The following is a 23,427-nucleotide window of genomic DNA, read 5'->3' on the forward strand; positions in this document are numbered from 1 at the left end:
TTCCAAACCATTTTGGCGCCCCCTAAGGTCGGCGCCCGAGGACATATGTCGTCCCCCCGCCCCACCCCCCCCCCCTCGCTACAAATGCTACACTCACTGATAAGCTGATTTATAATAATATATAGACCTAACAAATCAGCGATCGAGTTAGTCAAGGGAAACAACTAAAGAACACGAAACAAGCAAAGAAAATTAATGGAAAAGGGAAACAATAATCGTTCGGATTTAATATATTTTTCTTTTATACGTATTTCAAGCGACAGGCTGCTCGTATTTTTATAATTTTTAAAAACTAAAAACCCAATTTCCACAAAAACTATCAACATTTGTTTTCGTTTGACATCGATATTGCTACTGCAATCAACAGCCTAACAGGGTTATCTTAAACCCAACATCAGCCTGCTTTAAGTTTTCACTTAATTGAAAAAAAAAATGTATGAAAATCATTACAACATGGGTCGACACGACACTGTCACTACAGATTTCTGACGTAATTTTTCAGCTGTAGTTCACACAAATGATTATAGAATATAGAACGAAACTATTCGTCTTTCTTAAATGAAAAGCACCCCTTTGGATGGTTTTTTAACAGCAGAAGTTTTTTTCTGACATGCTGGTTCGAATAAAATAACACTCGGCGTTATTTGACGAAACATTACATTCAATTAAAAACCTTGCAAGGTTTAGCCTAGGCTACACATACATTTTTTTACCTGGCTGAAGGCTAAAAGCGTTGACCTCATTTTATGTCTTGTTTATCTGGATCACATTCCTTTCTATTTAATGTCAACATAATCTAAGCTGGTTACCCGAGTCGCTTATGTACTATACATTTGGTGGCTAATTCAACTAGAATGTAATGTAACTCAGCTCTAAACTAAACTCAGCTATAAAATCTACCCCCCCCCGAACGAAATTGAATTTATATAGAAACTATATACTTTTAATTTTAACAGGGTTCACCCCCCCTCCTCCCGAAAATTTTAGTCCGCCCACCGGAAAATTTCAAGTGCCCCCCCCCCCCCCCGCCCTGGAGAAAAAAAGTCTGGAAGAAACACTGATTACAAGTTAAAAAAAAGTTTTAAAAGTAGGGAAGTGTGTGTGTGTGTGTTTATGTGTGAGTGTGTTTATGTGTGAGTGTGAGGGTTATTGCAGAAAATCGTGTAAATCAACTCTGGACAGCTCTAAAACTTGATTTGGGCATGTCTTACCTAAATACATTTATTGTGTACGGTTGTCCATTAATATCGGTTGTCCATTAATATCGGTTGTCCATTAATATCGGTTGTCCATTAATATCGGTTGTCCATTAATATCGGTTGTCCATTAATATCGGTTGTCCATTAATATCGGTTGTCCATTAATATCGGTTGTCCATTAATATCGGTTGTCCATTAATATCGGTTGTCCATTAATATCGGTTGTCCATTAATATCGGTTGTCCATTAATATCGTTACACTTTTAAAAAAAATAGTTTTTTTAACCCATCCCCACTGTCCAGAGTTTCTTCCAGGCATCTCTAGAGCCCCCCCCCCCCCCCCCCCCCCAAGAAAGTCTAACCCCCCCCCCCCCCCCCCGAACGAGATGGAATTTATATAGTAAACATACACTTTTACTAGTGTCCGTTTCCCGAAAAATGTTGACTGCCCCCCCCCCCCGAAAATAACAAGTGCCCCCCCCCCCCCCCCGGAGAATAAAGTCTGGAAGAAACACTGCCACACATCGTTACATATAGTCCCCGCCCCTTTTTAAAATATTTTTTTACGAAACTGCGATTTCTTGCTAAAATATTAATTGAGCTAAGTTAGCAGTAATTAAATTGATCAATTTTCATAAAAATTAACTAAACCGTCTTTTTAAGAAAACAAAATAACTGTACAAACGCGGCACAGTGTTTTGTAATACGTAGCCCCCCCCCCCCCCACTCGTCATAAATCATCACAAACTCGGCACATTCCCCTTGATTGTGACGTAATTCAGATGAATCAGTAATTAGTGTTTCTTCATTACAAATATATTTTGTCCTATACCTTTAAACACACGTCTGAACACAGTGTTCAACGTTTTAACAGATTCCCCCTCACCAGCTAAAAACACGATGCAACTAAACCTTTAAACACACGTCTGAACACAGTGTTCAACGTTTTAACACATTCTCCCTCACCAGCTAAAAACACGATGCAGCTAAACCTTTAAACACACGTCTTAACACAGTGTTCAACGTTTTAACACATTCTCCCTCACCAGCTAAAAACACGATGCAACTAAACCTTTAAACACACGTATGAACACAGTGTTCAACGTTTTAACACATTCTCCCTCGCCCAGCCAAAAACACGATGCAGCTAAACCTTTAAACACACGTCTAAACACAGTGTTCAATGTTTTAACACATTCCCCCTCACCAGCTAAAAACACGATGCAGCTAAACCTTTAAACACACGTCTAAACACAGTGCTCAACGTTTTAACACATTCTCCCTCACCAGCCAAAAAACACGATGCAGCTAAACCTTTAAACACACGTCTAAACACAGTGCTCAACGTTTTAACACATTCTCCCTCACCAGCTAAAAATACGATGCAGCTGTATGTGAAGGTGGACAGCGATGTTGAAGGTCGTCCTCACCTGTCCAACCGTCGCTTCCATGAGGTCACCACATGGCCAGACGTCACCCTGGAGGAGGCGCTGAAGAACATTCTCAGCGGAAGTCTGCGGAACTACGAGATAGCGGGCCCAGGACCGGATGTCACTTGGCAAACCAAGGCAAAGGACATTAAGGTAAACATTTGTTGAGTCTGCTGGATCTAAAGCTCTGTTTTTGGAAGTAATAGGACTATCATTATAAAAGATGATATGTACAAAAAATTGGGGATTGGCTAACTTTTAATAAAGTATATTCGGAAGAATCTTTACGTACTTTTGAGTAAAATTTAAACATTGAAGGAAAAGTAGAGTTAAAAGTTAACAAGTTGGGAACATTCGAGTAAAAAAAAAACTGAATGCAGCCTACTAGTAGATCTATGTTATATTATATACATGGTGGTTCGTCGATAAAACCTAAACACTGATTTGAGTTTTAAGAGACGATGTGCAAAGTCGGGACCTCCTGCAGGGGCTGGGGGAAGGGGAGGGGGGAATCAAGAAATGTGAGGTAGATTAAATATTGTATTTTCTAAAGACGAAAAAAAGTGGAAAAAAAAACGTTTATTTACATAAGCAGTGTGGTTATTTTAAAGGTGGAGAGAGGGGGAGTGATGATAGCTGACTGTTTATGGTAGTATGAGTGTTTTAAAAATCTGCCAAATTGACGTCACATATGGAGTTTTATTTTCGTTTATTTTTATCATTTTTTAATGTACCAGGGGAAACAACTGACATTATTGCATCATGACCAGCCCGCTCATGAAATATCGCTGAACACATACAGGATGATGGATGAAAATACTCACCCAAAAGCCTTCAATCACATGAACATTTCAGGCTACAACAGTGGGATGGTGAGTTTCATTTATCAGACTGTTTGAAACGTTAATCAATATACAGTTTTTTGTCTCATTTATCAGAAGTGTTAGAAATTTTATAAATGTAGTTTTTTTTTGTTTCATTTATAAAACTGTTAGAAATTTTAAAGAAATTGTAGCTAAACACGAAGTTAGTAAAACAAGTATGACATGGGCCAGCAGTTCACACTTGATATTATGTGCATATTATGTCAGCCGTTTTTTTTACACACACCACATATATGACGATCTGATAGATAAAATGTTATCATGCTTTATATTCCTTTATATTATAATAACTTCTTTATAATGGGTCACACTGAGCAGTGGCGTAGCCAGGATCGTCTCAAGGGGGGGGGGGGTTCCAATTTTTACCCGGGGACAAACTTTCGATTTGCACCCCCCCTCAAACTTTCGATTTGCACCCCACCTCAAACTTTCGATTTGCACCCCCCCCCCCTCAAGCTTTTGATTTGCACCCCCCTAACCCCCCCTGCCTACGCCACTGCCACTGAGTCCCATGGATAGGCCCCACTGTCCCATATGTGGGTCCCACTTACTCCTATGAATGGGCCCCACTGTCTAATGAATGGGTCCCACTTAGTCCTATGGATGGGTCCCACTGGCGCATGGATAGGTCCCACTGAGTCCCATAAAAGGGGTCCCACTTTGTCCATTGTATGGGTCCCACTGAGTCCCATGAATGGGTCCCACTGTCTCATGGATGGGGTCCCACTGTCCCATATGTAGGTACTTAGTAAAACGGATGGGTACCACTGAGTCCCATATATGGGTCCCACTGAGTCCCATGGATGGGTCCCAGTGTCCCATGGATGGGTCCCACTGAGTCTCATGTATGGTTTCCACTGAGTCCCATCAGCTTAAGTCTACCATTCACATGGTTATATCAGACTGAATATTGCAAGTGTTTCTAGGAAACACCTTCCTAACATAAAATAATTCCTTATTCCATATGCCTGGCTCAACATAGGTAGAAAACTGATGTTTTTAAGACAAACACACTGAAGATAAATTTTGAAATAATTATTTATTTTATTATTCCAGATCCCTGACCCAACAAAGATAGAAAACTTGAAGTATAAAGACACTCTATCTGTTGATTACATGGCAGTCAGTAATTCCAACAACATGATAGTGACCACCCCTGAGCCCCACAGCTCCATGTTGCCTGAGGGACGCTCTGACACCCTCACCCACTTCACTGATGACAACATGGAGTTTGAGTACACCCTACACTCCCAGACCCACGCCAAGATCCCCATGTTTAGAGAAGACCCCAACTTCGAGGCCTCGGGCAGCAAAAAGTTCCACAACAAAAAAGTTTTTGACAGCCCCGTAGATCAGCAGCCATCCAACCTGTTGTCTCAGCCTGCGGGGAATGTGCCCAACTTCAGCATCATCATCAACGAGGACAGCCATTCACAACTGTGTAAAAACTTGGAGCCAGAAAATGACATGAAACAAAGCAACATACACATCAACAGCCAATGTATGCCACACAATGCACCTCTCAACAGAATTATTCATCCATCTAGTCAAATACCTCAACAATTAGTTGATAAGACATTGAGTAATAATTTTCACATGATTGAAAATGTGAAAAGCTCTGATACCAATATGGAAACTGATGAGCTCTCAGAACACAGCATAGAATCATCTTTTTCCTCCAGTTTCTTGAAAAAGATCCCTGATTCCCATGTTGATGATTTAGATCAGCCGGAGTATGTTCCCTTAGAATTTCTAAAAAGTCAAAGTTTAAAAAGACATGAAAAGCAAAACTCCTTTGCCTGCTCAGACATGGAGGTCAAAGATTGCTCAGAAACAATGACAAACAAACTCTCAGATTCACAGAGAGATTTCTTGGATTCACAGAGGGTTTTCTCAGCTCCACACTGCCAGGAACCTCCCAAAAAGCCTCACCAGGAACCTCACCCTGAACATTTCCATCCTGTTAGTGACATCAGTCCAAGCAGGGAAGACGCTCCACAGCTAAATCAACAACATCTGTATCGCCACACACCTCCACCCCAACATTTGAACTTGCCAGACTTCATTAGCTCGCAACTTCATGGGGTGAGTGAGCGAAGAGTGGGCCATTACATGGACATGAACCAAAATTCATCAGTGTCCCAGATAGTTAACCCAACCCAGACTTTTTTAAGCGAGCAAGACATGAAAAATGGGTTTGTTCCTTTACAATCTCCCCAGTATGAGTTGCAGGAATCTTACCCAGATATGAGAACACTTCCACAGTACACAAATTTCCATAGACACAAAGTTGTTGTGTCCCACCCAGGCATGAGTCATCCAGCCCCCAACGATTTATTTAGACCCGCCGCCTTCCCAACATATACACCGAACCAGACCGTCAGTTCTGAAAATTCAAATGGGAAACGAGCAGGAAGCACCAGATCTGATAGCACCATATCAGACACCACGAGGGCAGACAGTACCAGGTCAGATGTCACCAGGTCAGATGTCACGAGGTCAGGATCTGACAGGGATCAGAGGTACAACTACATTGACAACAACCAAGTGACATCTGTTAAAGAGGACGACGCCATGAAGGAAGAACTTTCTAGACTGGAGGGGTGGTGTCCATGGGCACATGGACAGAACGTAAGTAAACATTTACGTATGTAGGCATAGTAAGTAAGTCTGGTTCTGGCGAAGTCATATTTATGTATAGTAAGGAAACATATATGTATATATATATATATGCATGTATCATACATAAACCTTTACATCTGTGTCTATAAGCTTGTATGTGTTTTTTTCTCTATAAATTCCAGCAAGCTTTTCCGAGTTATTACCTCTATTTATAAATAACTCAGCAAATGTAATAAAAGTTATCATTTTCTTACCTGAAGAAAGCTAAGAAAATGTATAATTTTCTCACCTATTAACAAATCAGCAAACATTAAAATATTTTACTCACCTATTAACAAATCAGCAAACATTAAAATATTTTTCTCACCTATTAACAAATCAACAAACATTAAAATATTTTTCTCACCTATTAATAAATCAGCAAACATTAAAATAATTTTCTCACATATTAACAAATCAGCAAACATTAAAATATTTTTCTCTCACATTTTTTGACAGATTATTCAGACCATGGAAAAATATAGAAAAAAAGATGGATGGTTTTGCGTGTGGAAGTCACGGCGTCAAAATCGTTATATACTCACTGTGAGGTATGTTCTAAAATATAATTAGAAACATTAAAAAACATTACTATACTACCCTACCTCCCTATACAAGGAAGTAGGACCAACTGAGAACAAGCTATTTAGGGACCCTGATAAAATGAATGCCAGAAATTGTTTCTACTTCCTATAGGTAAATAGCTAGCTTAAGAGATGGATATATAGTCGGTGTAACAAAACAATAGGTGTCATTCTAATTGTCATTCAATTGTTACTAAGCTACTTTTGATCAGCAAGAGCTTTTGACACATTTTTTTCTTTGGACAAACGTAATTTTTAAAAACATTTTTTTAAACTTAACATTTTTTTTTATCTACACTTACAGTGTTTGTACTAAATTCAAAACCTCTTCTTTACAAAATATAACTAAAGTAATTTTTTTTATAGTAACATGGATAAAATTGATTTGCTAATTATTAATTAATCAAAATATGTAGGCCTACACAATTTAACTAAAATTATTCTTATTTTGATTTTATAGCCACATGGAAAAATTGATTCATCTGGAAGTTCTGGAAAGGCGAGACAGCAACTCAGTCAAAATGTATTTCTTATTTGAACATGGTCACAGGTACAACAGTGTGAAAAGTTTGATAGACCACTACCGGCAGTCTGGAATACAAACAGCAGTCAAAGCAGACGCCTCAAAGAAAAAGTACAAAGAAACTATCCAACTGTTACATCCAGTAAAAAAATAGTGTTTGAAAAACCGTATAAAGTCCTACCACTAATGTGCTCTACATATGATTGCAATACCTTTTCTAAACATTACTGTCAATTTGTTTAAACAATATATTTATTGTCATTCTGTGAAATATGTGTTGTAAATAATGTAAAAAGGTATGAGTTACCAGAACGACAAAAATTCTGTGATAAAGTAATTGAGAGAAAAAAAAATTATTTACTGATAATATATTTGAAATTTAAAAATCCGGCTAAAATGGTTTTTGAATATTGATGACTTAAAAAAAAAAACAGCTAAAAAGAAGACAAAATTGTTTTTTTTAAAACACGGAACAATTTTCATTATTGTAACAATGTTGGAATGTTTTTGACAATAGTGTGTTGTTTTCTGTTGTATACCTACCAGTCTGCATTCTTGACCAACTTCTATGAAAGGACAGTATAGAAACTTTGATGCTGTCCTAAATGTCCTTTGTCTGCATTCCATGACCATCTTATAAATGACAGGCAATACAGAAAATTTAATGTTGTCTTTAATGTTACTTGCATTCCATGACCATCTTGTATGTGATCTTGCAATAGTGAATGTATCACTATACTGTCTTAGATAAGTTGCGTAGAATATTTATCCATGCTATTGACATAAGCCAATGTACTCCAGCAATGGCCCATAAACAACATAACATAGTCGTACCTGCATACCCAACCCTAGATATTGATGTAGTGAGAGATATTTTCCAAAACAGAAAAATATAATTTTAATTTAGGAAAAATCTTTAAAATAGGCTGGTCTTAGTCTTAACCAAATGATACAGACCGGCTGAAACACTAGAACGACCTTTATCGTTACAGTAAAACTGGTCTAATAGTCACACTGAATTCTTAATTAGTGATGCATATTGACAGATCTAATGTTGCTTATGGTTGCCACTTAATATTGTCTACTGGTATTTTATTCACTCTCTTTTCTATTGTAGTAATTTGTGTATTATGAAAACAAACACAAGCAGTTGCTTGTTTGTTTGTATGTAACCTGATATCTGGTGTGATTCTAGCTGGTCAGCGAATTATTAAATTAACAAACCTCATATTTTCTGGCTGTTTACCATTTAAAAAATGTTTTCAGCTTTTAGGAATTTATTGTTTTGAAAAGTACATTTTGTCCCTTGAGAGATTTTTTCCCCCTATAAATTAATTTTTCTTTACTTATTTAAATTGTTTAAAATATTTTGTATTCAATTCTATATTTATTTAAATTGTTTAAAATATTTTGTATTCAATTCTAGCAAGTTGTTGGTCTGAAGCTGATTCTAGTTTTGACACTGACTTACCTCTGCCTGTTGTAATAATAGTAAATTATTCTCTTATGTAGCAGGAAATAAAATTATATTGTTATATCCGAGTTCTTTTGCTTTGCATCACTTATTTCACAGAAAGATGGAGCCACTCATAATGTTAAAGAAATGTAACATGAATATTGTAAGGTAAGGTAAGTGAAGTGCAGTATAAAAAATAAAGTACCAACAATTTTTTGGATTTAATTTATTAACCAAACCCAAATTTGGTAGAATTCAAATGTTCATCCAAGATACAGAGATACGAGTCTCTACCTTCGCAATACCACTGATAGTAAAAGTTTCATTGAATCAATAACATGTTGCTTTTGTTCTTATATATAAGGTTAACTCACTTCTGGACATTATGTGCTCATGTAGAATTATTACATAAAATTAAGGTAATTAGTCAATAAAACTCCATTGCACATCACTAGAAAGTTATTACTACTATATGATCTACTTTGTAATACAAAAAAAGCCATTAAAAACCCCCCATTATTTTTAAGATGAAAGTAACAATTGTTTACACTGTCATACAGTATGGAAAAATGAAAAAAAAGTAATACTTATTTTTTGGTTAAAAATAATAAATTAATTGGTGGGCAAAGTAGTTCTACAGTATTGTTATAATATTTGTATTTTTAGCAAATTGACATTCATACAGTTGGTGGCGAATAAATTAACATTACTTATTACAAAAAACAGATAGTTGACAAAAATCATGTTAGTCTATTAATGTTATCTATTTTTTTTTTAATTTAAAAATTGCAGCTGTTGTTACAACTGCTTGGTTTCTTCATAAATGACATGATGTGCTTAGAGATGGAAATGACCCCCATTATAAAAATGGAAGACATTAGAAATGAGTATTTAGAGTAACGGTTTCAAAAAATTCATAATTAAAGAAAAAAGGCACCAACATAAAAATTGTGCATAGTTATTTTAAAAATCTCAATGAACACCAGTTAAAAAAAATGATGAATGGGCAGAAATTGCTTTAGAGTTTGGATTTCATCTTACAGACATTTGGTGTACACAAAGATATTATTACAATATAACTGCATTGCGTAGAACAAAGCAGGTGTACCAGAAAGTATTGCACTAATAGAAAAATCCATCATTTGTATCGCATGCAAAAAAAAATAATATTCCTAAAAGCACTTGATTATGTCATTTAAAATACATATGAAAAAAAATTGGCTCTAAAAATGGAAGACTGCTTTATCTTGTAAAGAAATTAAAAATCATTTTACAATTTGCTAATGTTGTGTTCATCTTAAGTAGAAATATTGCTAGAAGCTTGTTAAAAGGTATAAAAAGGTAAGAAAAATGTATATATTATTATTATTACGTGATGGAACATGGTGTAAGATAAAAGGTAAAATAAAAGATTTTAAAATGTCATGCATTCATTAGAATAAACATTATTGTGCCATTATTGCAACAACTAAAGACAAAGGCCAGCAGAATTAACAAAGTAAAAGACAAAAATGCTGAATGGTAAACAAAAAAATGCGTAGATGTACAAAATAATATCAAGAGATGTGATCGCAAGATGAATAAACATACCATAAAATTTCAAAATTGAATGAGTTCAGAAAGTAATTGTACTTTCTTGAATTGTGCTTTAAAAAATAAAAACAAATGTTAGTAGCTTGGAGTAGTTAGACACATAGTTTCTCATTTGATCAGAACTTCAACAAAGTTATCTCCCCTGACAATCAGAGAAAAATAATGCTGAATTACACACCCATTAAAACAGTTTGCCCAAACATAAACCAATACAGGATTAGATTAAACAATGTGTAAATAGATTTCTGTAAGGTTAAATGGGAAAGGCACACAGGAGAAAAATCTACAAGTAAAAAGGAATATAAAAATTAAAGTTTAAAATAGTCATTCATGTATAGTTTTCAAATAAAATGATCTTATGCATAGTTTAAAAAGCCAGGCTCTGGTCTTTGTTGTGCTCATAGAGGAAGGATTGAACTAGTCTAAGAAAAAGCTGATTGGCATCAAGTTTTGAGAGCCACTAAAGATGTCCTTCATCTTGATATGACCAACAGAGGAAGGATTGAACTAGTCTAAGAAAAAGCTGATTGGCATCAAGTTCTGAGAGCCACTAGAGATGTCCCTACATCTTGATATGACCAACGCCATCTGGCGCCGTGGAATGTTATGTCAATCATAACCCACAATTTTCATTTATTCACTCCTTTGTCATCAATAGTTTGTTTTACATCAACTTCTACAGAAACACAGGAACCATATCTCAAAATCTCGTCATTTCTATCTAATAAATTCTTTGACCAGACCGTAATTGTGATGGAAGCTTTAGGATAAAAAACCCATTATAAAAGATTTCTTCAAATGGATATGAAGATTAGTATTGATCAACATTGGTCTTCATGTGCTACAATTTAAAACTCTTAGGTTTAAAAAAAACAACAGCATGACTGTACACAATTTAAAAAAAACCCACATAAAATATGCATAGAACTGTAGATACATACAAGAAATTATGTCTGGACAGGGTGCTAATTACAATAGGGCAATGTTGTTCAAACAGTGATCTGTATCACATGCAGCTCTCAGCATATATCACAATCTTAGTTCATGGAAGCAGGACATACTTGTTTTAAACTTTCTATCTTTCTGCATTAAAATGTTTATAGTAATTTAAAATATTTTATAGTATTCACAAAGAAAAAACTCTTTAAAAAGTGTATAAATTCTTGTTTAAAAGAACCGCGGAATAACAAGTTACAAGAATGAACTAATTCAAACCTTTAAGCTGTTACCAATTTTAAAAGTCGTAAAATTTAAAATTAATTTACAAAGCATTTTTACAATTAAAGTTACAGAAAATGTGTGTACATGATTGCTTAAAATACTTTTGAATATTAGTTTATTTTTTGTATATACAACTTTTGATCCATTTGATGGAGATAATAATTGCTTGGGGGCTCTAGTTGGTTGTTATATACAAGGACTGCTAGAGGAAGGCTTCAAGCCAGAACTACACAGGCTATGTATTGTACAAAGGGCTCTAAATTACATCACAAGCCTTACTTCAATTGTACACAGGAAAGACCAGACTTGAGCCAGGTTGTCAAACAACAGAATAAATAAACTCTCCCAGGTGGGTACAGGTACATGACACCACACATACAGCATTTGACTGTCATGTGTATACATCATGTCATCTACACCCAAATACATCTATACAGGGTAATCTCTAAGGGTGAAGTATTATGCATCATCAACTTTTTGGTTGTTTACATCCATCTAAGGGTGAAGTATTATGCATCATCAACTTTTTGGTTGTTTACATCCAAATGTTCAGTTGAAATCAGTGAGGGAGGCTTCTTTTAGAACAGTGACCCACCTATCAAAAGAAAAACAATCTTCAATCCTCAGCGAAAAATAATTATCTTCTAGTATAAGTATGTATAGATAAATAAAAAATTGCAGCTGCATTGAAATTTATGCAAATAGTTATAAAACGGTTAGGGTTAGTACTCACACAAGTTCATGTATGTATAGAGTATGGCAGGAAAAATAAAAATCTGAGCCACTTTCCCATGGGTGGTTTAAAAAAAAGATTTTTAAGCCAAGAAGGGAACTCACTTGGTGGTGGCTTCTGCCGTGTCAGTGCGGAAGATCAGCCTCTGGGTAGTTTTCTCACTGAGATTTTTCTTCAGCAAAGGCTGGTTGTTCTTGTGTGTTAGCTCAAACAGGTAGTGTGGCTCAGCACCTTCAAATGGCTGGTCAGGAGGACAAGGTTAAATATGTTAGGGTCTAACTAGACAATGTTACTTACATGAGGGTGTAACTAGGCAATGTTACATACATTAGGGTCTAACTAGACAATGTTTACATACATTAGGTTCTTATAGACAATGTTACATACATTAGTCTAACTAGACAAGGTTTCATTAGGGTCTAACTAGGCAATGTTACATACAGTAGAGTTTGGCAGAATAATGTTATATATTCACTAGGATCTAATTGAGCAGGAAAAGTGTTCACTATGAACTTGGATTTTAATAGCTATGTGTAAAGCATGTTCTCACTATGAGTACAGTTTAAACGGATTAAAATTATTATTCTCTATTTCTTTTTTTTTAATACTAAACAACGTATTTATCTGGCTAAAACTGTAAAAAGTGAAGTCAGAAATCTTACTGTGGTGAGACAGGTAACTTCGTAGCCAAGCAGGGGCATACTTTCTGTGGCTGCCACATCCTAAAAAATAAATCACGGATTTTAGAACATAAGAGATAATATCTGAATCTTAAATAATCACATTAGAATTTTAGTTCAAATAGGAAATGGAATATAATCTAATAAATAACTACTTGAAATTTAAAACAATTTAGCAAAAACAAAAATCATATAAACCTATGATTTTTATTTAGACTGCACAGGTAATTTAAGATACACAATATTTTACAAACACAACAAGATTTCTTTTTATTGAAGCTGTCAAGAATGAAAAACACATCCATTTCCTAAAGTAATCAAGCTAAACCTACCTCACTAGCCTTGTAGGTGTACAGTACTTTTCCTTTCACCACAAACCACAGGCGCTTCCATTTCCTGGACTTGTATGCTCTTAGGTAGCCACTCATATCTGAGCCTTCATCGTTAGCCTTCACCTAGTAGAATAAATAAAAACATGGACATAAATTTATTTTTTAAAAACAATATATTAAAATTTAGAAACATTATAGTGTGGTTATATGTAATGAAATCAATTTTTGTCATTTTTTTTTTTAAATTAAAGAAATCATAGTGGCTAAGCATGTGAGTTTATCTACAGATAAACAAATGTTAAAGAGTTATTATTTCTAACCTCCTTAAGGACTGACGGCCTGCTTTGGTTATTTTTCCTGTTGCTGAGTCTCAGCTTCTGAAACCTGGCCAGCAGGTTCTGCAGGTTCAGGCTGGAGTCAACGTTGACCTCACACTTCATCTCCCCGTCAACAACATCCTCACAGCTGGCACTGGTTGGAGAAGCTGCTGAATCTTCCCTCGCTGGCGGCGACACTGGTGGAGACACGGATTTCTGGAGCTCGGCTGCTTCAATTCTTTTCAAGATTTCTGATTGGAACAAAGTAATTCAGTCAATACTAGATTTTTTGTTTTCCTATGATCAGTATTGTTTTCATGATTTCTGATTGGAACAAAGTAATTCAATCAATACTAGATATTTTGTTTTCCTACAAGCAGTATGGTTTTCATAATTTCTGATTGGAAAAAAGTAGTTTAGTCAATATGAAGGTTTGCAGATATATTTTTTCCCCTTATGATGAGTATATGAATAGCTGATTTCACATACAAAAGAGTTTGTGGATAAGCGTGAGTCATGTGACTAGTTAGATTAGACAAGAAAGAGTTTAGAGAGTATAAATGTTTGCTGACTGACCCGCATGAAGCTGTGTGTAGCAGTGGTCACAGACCCTGGCAGGCTTGTTGTTCAGATACTGTAGAGGGGCTTTGTTGTCAGAACAGTGGGAGCAGATGATCTGGTGGTGGAGGAAGAAACATTTTTTTAAAACAATCAATACAATATTTTCTAAAATTTTAAAAGGTGGATTAAAAAAGCTAACCATTTATATAGCGAGTTAATTTCTTAAATTATTAGAAGCCCTAGAATTTATTTTAAATAAAATATTTATTAAAAGAACACTTCGGAAAAGTTAAGGATTATTAATAAATTTTATTAATTAATTTTAAAAAATTAAATGCATTGAATTGAATATTATTAAAATTATGAAGTTAAGAAACATTATACTTAGTGAAATGAAATTACCTTGCCAAAAAGAAGTGGAAACAGGACAAAATACTGGCCTATTATCATTAGGTAGCTAGCAGACAAGTCCATATAAAATTTAGACATACTTAGTCACTATTCAATCTAGCAGAAGATTACTAACCCGCCCACAAGATCGACAATGATGTCTTCTCCAGGTTAAAGTAAACTCCACAAGACAGACCATGCACATGGTCACACGAGCATCAGGCACCCACAGCGGGGCTTTGGCGCCAAGAACAAAATCCTTGCTCTGCTTTAGAGGGTCAAATGTTTGATGTCTCTTGGCGTTCTTGTCTATGGCACCTTGTAGCGCTGACACCCAATCTTCTTTCTCTTTTGGTGTGCTAGAGGAGAAATGGTAAATTAACTTCAGGAGAATATGGCAAAAAAAACTGTGTTACAATTACTATAATATCTGCTGTTTGGAAAGAAGTTACATGAACAAAAAATAGTTGCTTTGTCAATATCAATACTTTACTAACCCTAAGTACACTACAATTTTCTAAGATATAGCGTCGGAGAATCCCATCCCCCCATCTTGACATTTTTAAAATTTACGGCTCTGCTAGCTTATTTAAGCTCCACACAAGACCATTTTCTTACCTTGCACTTAGTGTAAACGAACGCTGGAAACCAATTATGTTAAATTCATATCTGTAGTCTTCAAGTTTAGGTGCATTTACCTGTAACATATTTTAACATAAAATAGATGTATATATAAAACTGACTGAATTATTGAAAATTTCTGATAAGTTAAAAAAGTAATTCTCTAGAAGCAAAAATTATACATGAAAGATAAAACTTTTATGAAGAACAAGCAGGTATAAGAAGAAACGATATTTATATTTTGTTTTTAAAAAAATTAGGGGTAAGGTTATATGATAGAGAAAACAAAGCACAAGGACATTTAACTCTAAGTGAAAAATTTCTTAAAATAATGTTAAAAATGCTTATTGTATAAAGTTACCTTCATCCCAGCTAGGGGTAAAATATTATTTATTTTGTAGCCTGTGGCTGTACCAGTAGTATACAAAAGAACATCATTGAACTGAAATTGTATATAAAATTACATGGTGAACAAAAAACTTGAGTTACCTATATTAAGAACTAACAAAGACCTTGGGCCAAAGCACCTGTTGTAGTTGTCCTTAATTTGGTCGGTTACTAACACCTCCAATTTATGCAACATATCTATTAAACATACTCCACTGCAGCAGCTACCATTTTCATTCAACTTGCAACTATGACATTGGAATAGAGATAAGGGCGCAGGCTAATACATTGAAATGAAATATGGAACCACATACCAGGAAAAACATTCTGGGCTGCATCTCTTTTCTCGAAAGTTTCTGTAATTCACCTTGCTTGATCAGAATCTGTAAAATATATTCATTTTTTACTTTAAAAACAAAAAAAGACATTTCTTTAATAACAAATAATTTTTTTTGACAATTTATAGAAGTATATTTAATAATTGATTTGTTACAAATTATCAGTTAGCAAATAATTTTCATATCAAAAGAAACTAGATAGCAGTCTTTTCCGATATGGGTTAGAATGATTTAAATAAATAAGTTATTAACAAAAATACATATCTTACCCTTCCAGGCTGAATGACTTCAAACTGACCAATTAGTGACCTTTGAATCTCAAGCAATTTTTGCACATTATCCTTTAAAAAAAATTGCACAATATTTATATTACAAAAATAATTTTTCTTATGTGTAATCAATATTTGAATGACTTATACACACAGTGACTGTTGTACACATTACTCACACAACCTGATTCTACACATTCCTCACACACCCTGACCCCACACACATTCCTCACACAACCTGATTCCACACATTCCTCACACACCCTGAACCCACACACATTCCTCACACAACCTGACCCCACACATATTCCTCACACATGACCCCACACACATTCCTCACACAACCTGACCCCACACACATTTCTCACACAACCTGAATACACACACATTACTCACAAAAAGGCCTTATTGAATCTTTCACACATATTTCTCACCCAACCTGAGTTCCACACAACATATTTCCCCACACAAGCATATCTCCACACTTACCCCATGTCTCATACTCTCATTGGCATGATCAGCTACAGCAGAGACTATATTTAATGCAGCTGTAGAAGACAGATCAACATAACATACAAGGTGAAATGGTACAACATTACTTTAAACAGTACAATAGTAAGCCATGATTGAACTAGATCATTAAAGAACTAAATAAAATATACATTTTTCACTATTATAATCCTCTTGGACGCACTGAGATAATTGAAAGACCGATGAAGGAGTTTGTCTTTAACCCCCTAATTATAATTTAAAACAATTTTTTAGTGAACTTTCAGATCCTATAATCTAAATATACAGAAACAAGTTGATATGGATGATTGATTTGCAAAAGTATTTCTAAATAAATTTAAGAAAATGATCTCCCCAATCCCTCTCCACATACTGTGTAGCCTGACGTTATCAAAAAAGTGAAATTTTAAAAAATTGGTACTATAAATATTAGTTACAAAAAGGCTAGATTTGACAGAAACTTACTGATAGTGTCTTTGTAGTCTAAAGACAGAGGGCTCAAGTTTTTGAGATAATCTGTAACAATTTACAAAAAGATTTGGGTTAGAAAACAAAGTAATCCAAACAGGAAATAAAAAAAAATTGCCTAAAAATAAATAATACTGTGAATGTACTCTTGCAATTATAATCATCACAGCCCATGTTTTGGTAAAGAAATAAAAAGCTATTACTGGATTAGTTTTAAAACAAAGTTGCGAATTAAAGACCATTAAAGACCATCCAACCTTGAAGCAACAACTTGTACTGAGGAATTCTCTGTATGGGTTTCAACATGAAGTGTTTTAGGGCAAGGTGGGCACATCTAGGACTCATCTATGACATAAATAGTAAAAACTATTTTAGTTACATGAATACAATTTAGACAACAATTATTTTTACAAAGCCCTTCAACATTTACCTAACTTGTGGTTAGAGTAACTTCATAGAGTAGATACTGGGTGAATGGAGAACAAACAAATGATGGTATCAATAGGAAGAGTTAAGGACTTGAGCAGCTATTTTAGAAATTTTTGTCAGAAATTCTAAGCTGACTATGTCAGCAACAATCCAGGAGCATACCTCAAACTCTTTTAGGGCAGTCGCAAAAGCTGGATATTTCTTGGCTGAGTTTTCTAATAGAGATGTTGCGTTCTCAAAGTTGCTTATGTACGTAGAATATAGTTTCAAGAATGGACCTTTTTTTACAAATACATCAGAAATTCTTGGATTGATTTCCCTATAAATAAAAAATAAAATAAAACACAACTTAATATTTTATTGGTTCGTTTTCAGCACTAAGTCCCCAAGACTAAACTCACTTAGGTGGCATTATATACTGTCATATTTTCTAACTAACACACAATGCAACATACATTCATACTGCCAAATTCAGTCTTACAGACACATACTGTGATATAGTGTCATTTCACCACATACTGTCATACTGTCAAACTAACATGTATTGTCAGGGTGACTGTCATACTGCCCTACTGTTTAACATGTATTGTCAGGGTGAAGTGTAAAAGCTGATATATACTGATATACTGACACACACCAACACTGTAATCTCACACAGCAAATTTATCTTAATATTTACAACTCTAGTAACAAATAATATATTTGAGTGATTTTGAAGGGGAAAAGCACTTTAAAAAAGTATTTTTTTTAAATGTAGTAAAAAAAATCATTACACAACTAGGAGGAATTAAATAAACCCCAACAAAAACAAGTTCAGTGCTTAAGAGTTTATGACTAGGCGATATCAAGTGGGGTCAAAGGTCGTCTAGAGTAACTCAGTCTTATGTAATTGAAGCACAAAATTACCATTTTTCTATTCGTTCAGTGAGATCCTTTAATAAATCTTCATTAAAGTTTAGAAGCTGAGGCAAATAGTCCAGGATTTTGTTTAAAGTCTCTGTAGGGATGACAGGTTGACCTAGTCTCTCAGTGGCCATAGACACATGAACTCTAAAGTCCTGGATGGTTGAAAATAATAATTTACATTAAAAAGCAAAGCCACACTGCAACAAAAAAAAAAATAATTAAAACCTGACAGTATCATACCAGATTTAGCAGCCGGAGAACATCAACAAAAGTACTTTCAGATGACATGATCTCTTTTGCTATGAAAAACACTTTCTTTGCTTTCCTTTGAGCCTGGGAGAAAGATCACATATAAGAATGGTTTTTATCAATTGTTTTTATTAGCAAAATACAAAAAAGTTGAGAATTTGAATTTTTTAGCACTTTCAAAAAAAAAAAAAAGGACATTCTTTGTTGAGTTTTTGGAAATAAAAAAAATGTGTAGAGCAATGTTGTGTACTAATTATAATGATAACTTATGGAAAGCAATGTTGTGTAAATGTAAGTCTTTGTATTTCTAACAGATGTTAATCAAAGAGAAAAGTGTTCTATTTTGGGAAGTACATACATAAATTTCTTCCTTATCTGGCTCAGGTTCAGATTCACTCTCTGAGCTGGGTATTTCCTCAATGACCTGGTGATCAAAGACATGAACTTCCTGCTCGCTGTTAGAGCTCTGCTGGCTGATTGTTGATGACCTTTGATCTGAAGAACTGGTAGAGCCTGTGGGCGCTACATCAGCGGGCAGATCCGTCGCTTGAATTTCTGCGGGTTGGATGTCTTCAACATGTGGAGTCTCAGTGTTTGCTGGCTCTGACTCTATGACAGTTTTGACAGGAGTGTTGGTGTTTACAGTATGTGATGTGTTCGGCTCTGGTGATTCAAAGGACTTGGACTTTTTAGCACCTTTACCAAAGCCCAAGCCTTGAGCTACTTTTTGAATTAAAGCAGTTTTGGCCCTTTTCTCTCTCAGTCTTTGATCCTCAGGGCTAAGTCTCTTGACTGGGACAATCCTAGCAGTTTCTGGTGATTGGGACTTTAAAGATTCAGTGCTGCCTCTCAGAGAGGTAGATGTCAGCTGGGTGAGGCTGTCTTTTGAGGATGATCTTTCTTTACTCTTGAGGGAGTTTGATCTGAACAGGCGGGGAGGAAGTTCTGGGGGAGGGGTCATCTCTGCTGGTATAAAGAAATAAGACATCAGACACCCATACTCAACATTTGTAACTGTTTAGATAGGCGAGGGGGAAGTTCTGGGGGAGGGGTCATCTCTGCTGGTATAAAGAAATAAGACATCAGACACCCATACTCAGCATTTGTAACTGTTTAGATAGGTGAGGGGGAAGTTCTGGGGGAGGGGTCATCTCTGCTGGTATAAAGAAATAAGACATCAGACACCCGTACTCAACATTTTTAACTATTTAGTGCTCAATATTTTAGCCTTGTTACTGTTATTTATTTCTGTACTATTAGAGAGTCCTCCCAGGTTCAATATCTGATGAACTCAAGTACAACATTCGATACAATTTGAAGAGCTTTTAGTTTTCATTTCATTTAGGATAAACATAATTAAAATGGTAGATCTTTATTTTAAAAAATTTCAGAGTCAAGGCTCACTAAGTTAGAAACATGTTAACAAAGCAATGGTGGAAAGTAACTATTTAATAACACATTTTAGAAAGCTTAAAAATCAAACAAATTTAGTAATGCTTCACTTTGCAATTTAAGATAAGGAATGTTATAATTACCCTTTTTAACCCTTGAATGTTCAGTAATTTCATGGTAGTCATGGTCATCTACGGCAGCTTTATATTGATACAGTGAACCCTTCAATAAAGCTGCAGGGTCTGAGGTGTCGCTAGATCCATCACTTATATTCTCTCTAAAGAAGGAGATTAAATATTTATTTGCTACGTCCTGAGAATTTAATGCTTTGGGGCATAGAATGTTTAAGTTTACATTTTCCAAAACTAAAGACTCTTTATTACTTAATTTACTTTTAGATAACATATTTTAAAAAAAAAACTATTAAAAAAACAGCAGCTTGTCTGACATGATAGAAGTAAATTATACCAACCTCTCTTCTCCACTGTTTTGTTTAGTATCCCCAGTACTGAAAGTTGCAGCTCTTTTTGGTGGTCCAGGTGGAGGTGGGGGAGCAACTCTTGTTGGTCTTGGTTTAGAGGACCTTTTTAAAGTTGACGATCCTGTATCAGGGGGTGTGGCTAGTGAAGGCTTGTATGTTGAATCACCTGTGTCTGTGTTGAATGGATTCTTCCTGCTAGAGACAGGTGTGTTGGAATCTCCTGTGCCGACCTTACCTTGATTGTATACTTTGCCAGCAGTATCTGCAGAGCTCGGCTTGTTACGAGGGGGTAGTGGGGGTGGTGTAACAGAAGAACTGCATGACTCACTTCTCTTGAGAGAATCTAAACGGGGAGGCAGATAAGGTTTGCCGTCCTGCGTTTGCTGGTAGTGATCCATATCTGCAGAGTTCTCTACACTGTCTACAAGAGACTTCATGCCAGTCACATCTGAGTTGCTGCGGTTCACTTTGCTGACAAACATTCTTTTAGGTTTCGGTGGGATTTTTTTACCCCCTGAGCTTAGACCACTTGTATTAATGCACTCAGTACTGGTACTATCTATTGATTGAGTTAGAGACTCTAGGCTACCCCGATGCCTGCATATACTAGCCTGGCGTTTTGGTCTTGGTGGCCGTTGAGGACTAGAAGACTGAGAACCCCTGGAGTTACCAGATTTCTCAATATCAACTGATTTTTTTTCTATATCAAAATTTGCATCTCCAAGTTTACTTTTCAAAAGTTCTTCAATCTCTTTGAGCATATCACATGTTGCTTCAGGTTCTAATGAAATACTTTGTTCACTTAGCCGACTAAGTCTTGAACTATTAGTGTCTAAATTCTCATTAAAATCTTTGATTTCAGTTTCTACATTAAGTTCAGTACACGCACTGTCTGTTTGTGAAAGTTCCTGGTCTGAAATAACTCTGGGGTGCTTTTCCTCTATTGCACTTTTCCCAATGATAATTTTTGAGTATTTTAATCTTTTGCTGGATGCTGATTCTTCATCAGCAACTTTGATTATCAGCCTATCAGCTTTTACTTCATCATCTTCTGCATCACCATGATACACCTCAACATAGTCCAATTCAAGTGTTTCACTAGCAGGAGACACAATCTCACTATATGGTGACACACTATCACTGTTAGATGACACACTCTCAGCAGGAATGTGAAGATCTTGGTTTGAATTCTTCAAATCCTCTGTATGATTTTTTGTATCAACGATATTGTTTACCTTTTGGTCTAAAACTTGTTCATCATTTGACAGGGGCAAAGAAACTCTAGTCCTAGGCAAAGGTTTCGGGGGTACTTTTATGCTTGCTTGACTTTCACTGGATGTGATTATAGTATTAGCATTAGAATCATTTACATTGAGGTTTTGACAGCCACTGGTGTCTTCTACCACTGAACTATGACGAGCTTTGTCAGAACTGTCAACAACTGTTTGACTGACAGGAAACTGAGGTTTTTTCTCTGATGTTGGAGTTGTCTTGCAGGTTGAGCTTCTGCGTTTACGTGGGACCGAGCCCCTAGGGGGATTTTTTGGAAGTGGCGGAGGCTGACCAGTTTTCTGTTCAGTGTCAGGCTTCTTTTCTATATGGTTAAAAGGGAAGACAAGAAATTAATCATTTCAAAAACTATAATGGAAACTTTCTAGCCAGAAACTAAAGACACGTAGTGAAATTTAAATTTATTTAATTAAATATATGCAGAGGGGTGTGAAAAAAATATTAAGGGATAGGGCCTGATAAACACTAAAAAGTGAAATGCAAAGAACCAGGTCTTCAATAGGCTCAGTTAATGGTTTATCTGATAGAAAATTATTAAAATATATTATATTATTCAGGGACTGCTAACCAGAAAAGCCTTGAGTTTTGGATCCCGGCTTTTTTTAGTCTGTAAGATGTACCTGTCCACCCAGCTCTGATGGGTACCTGACTTGTGTAAGGGAAAGTAAAGGCATCTGGACATAGTACTGACCACACTATCCCCTTTATAATATGCTGAGGTCATAAACAAGTGAACTCTACTTCATCTGCCCTATGGACCACCACATTTTAAAGGGTACTTAGGCTTACTTTATTTAAACATGTATTGCAGTGTTATGCCATAAAAAGCATAGATTTCAGTTTCAAGATTGACAGGCTATTTCAATGCTACATTTATTTACAAGTATAGAATCTAAGTTTAAATGCTTAATTAATAGCCTATGTAAAGTGAGATTCTTACATTTTTTTAAAGACAAGATATAGAGTCTAACCCTATAGAAAGATTTTAAAAAGTACAACACAAATGATTGAAATAATCACTACACTATGTGACTTCACGAAGTCTAAAAGACTATTACAATTTGTTAAAGTATATCCGTTTATCCAGAAATCTAGATCTAGCCTAGAAATAATTAATAATAATTTAATACAGATTTAGTTAGATCTAGATCATAGATTAGTTAGATCTATTTATCGAATTTTAGTAAAGTAATTAGTAATTTTCAAAATTAATTTTATTAGCGAAAATCGTATGACTAGGGGGGTCATCCATAAATGAGGTCACGCTTTTTGGGACGATTTTTACCTCCCCCCTCCCCAACGTCACAAAAAGCCAGACCCACTCTAAAATGACGTCACATCTCAGCCTACACCCCCCCCTTCAAAATTGCAGTTGAATTTTTCTTCAAATACGATATTTTTTCCAAAATCTTATCTGAACTCTCTCGATATATAGTTTTTTTTTTAACCAATTCCCATTACAATTTATTAAAACAGTTTTCTAAAACGCAAAGTAACGGCTAAAATTCGTTTTCTAACTTTGC

The 23,427-nt window shown here is 35.4% G+C and overlaps 2 protein-coding genes across 9 annotated transcripts in view; one reads left to right on the forward strand and one right to left on the reverse strand.

The window, feature by feature from the left end:
* LOC131951357 (uncharacterized) overlaps positions 1–8,921 on the forward strand; it is a 24,313-nt gene extending 15,392 nt beyond the window's left edge. For all 7 annotated transcript variants that reach the window (XM_059313733.1, XM_059313737.1, XM_059313735.1 and 4 more), the window contains 5 exons: positions 2,571–2,782; positions 3,367–3,501; positions 4,570–6,144; positions 6,634–6,725; positions 7,219–8,921. In XM_059313733.1, coding sequence (XP_059169716.1) covers positions 2,571–2,782; positions 3,367–3,501; positions 4,570–6,144; positions 6,634–6,725; positions 7,219–7,435 — 2,231 coding nt within the window. In that variant the 3' untranslated portion in view covers positions 7,436–8,921. The remainder of the gene's footprint in view (positions 1–2,570; positions 2,783–3,366; positions 3,502–4,569; positions 6,145–6,633; positions 6,726–7,218) is intronic.
* The window catches only part of LOC131951356 (FYVE, RhoGEF and PH domain-containing protein 6), a 19,997-nt gene continuing 5,455 nt past the window's right edge, over positions 8,886–23,427 (reverse strand). Inside the window, exons 4-23 of one of the 2 annotated variants that reach the window (XM_059313732.1) lie at positions 20,606–22,208; positions 20,277–20,410; positions 19,100–19,704; positions 18,733–18,825; positions 18,493–18,644; positions 17,749–17,905; positions 17,415–17,502; positions 17,155–17,205; positions 16,669–16,727; positions 16,180–16,251; positions 15,887–15,955; positions 15,547–15,627; positions 15,183–15,262; positions 14,701–14,923; positions 14,190–14,289; positions 13,617–13,864; positions 13,297–13,419; positions 12,947–13,006; positions 12,389–12,525; positions 8,886–12,146 (exon numbers count right to left, since the gene is read on the reverse strand). In XM_059313732.1, the coding sequence (XP_059169715.1) occupies positions 12,101–12,146; positions 12,389–12,525; positions 12,947–13,006; positions 13,297–13,419; positions 13,617–13,864; positions 14,190–14,289; positions 14,701–14,923; positions 15,183–15,262; positions 15,547–15,627; positions 15,887–15,955; positions 16,180–16,251; positions 16,669–16,727; positions 17,155–17,205; positions 17,415–17,502; positions 17,749–17,905; positions 18,493–18,644; positions 18,733–18,825; positions 19,100–19,704; positions 20,277–20,410; positions 20,606–22,208 (4,181 nt within the window). In that variant the 3' untranslated portion in view covers positions 8,886–12,100. Of the gene's footprint in view, positions 12,147–12,388; positions 12,526–12,946; positions 13,007–13,296; positions 13,420–13,616; positions 13,865–14,189; positions 14,290–14,700; positions 14,924–15,182; positions 15,263–15,546; positions 15,628–15,886; positions 15,956–16,179; positions 16,252–16,668; positions 16,728–17,154; positions 17,206–17,414; positions 17,503–17,748; positions 17,906–18,492; positions 18,645–18,732; positions 18,826–19,099; positions 19,708–20,276; positions 20,411–20,605; positions 22,209–23,427 lie in introns of both variants that reach the window. The other variant, XM_059313731.1, reaches the window with a different exon arrangement.

The sequence above is a fragment of the Physella acuta genome, unplaced genomic scaffold, assembly GCF_028476545.2.
Source record: "Physella acuta isolate Inbredline_101_S28 unplaced genomic scaffold, ASM2847654v3 ptg000808l, whole genome shotgun sequence".
Taxonomy (NCBI): domain Eukaryota; kingdom Metazoa; phylum Mollusca; class Gastropoda; family Physidae; genus Physella; species Physella acuta.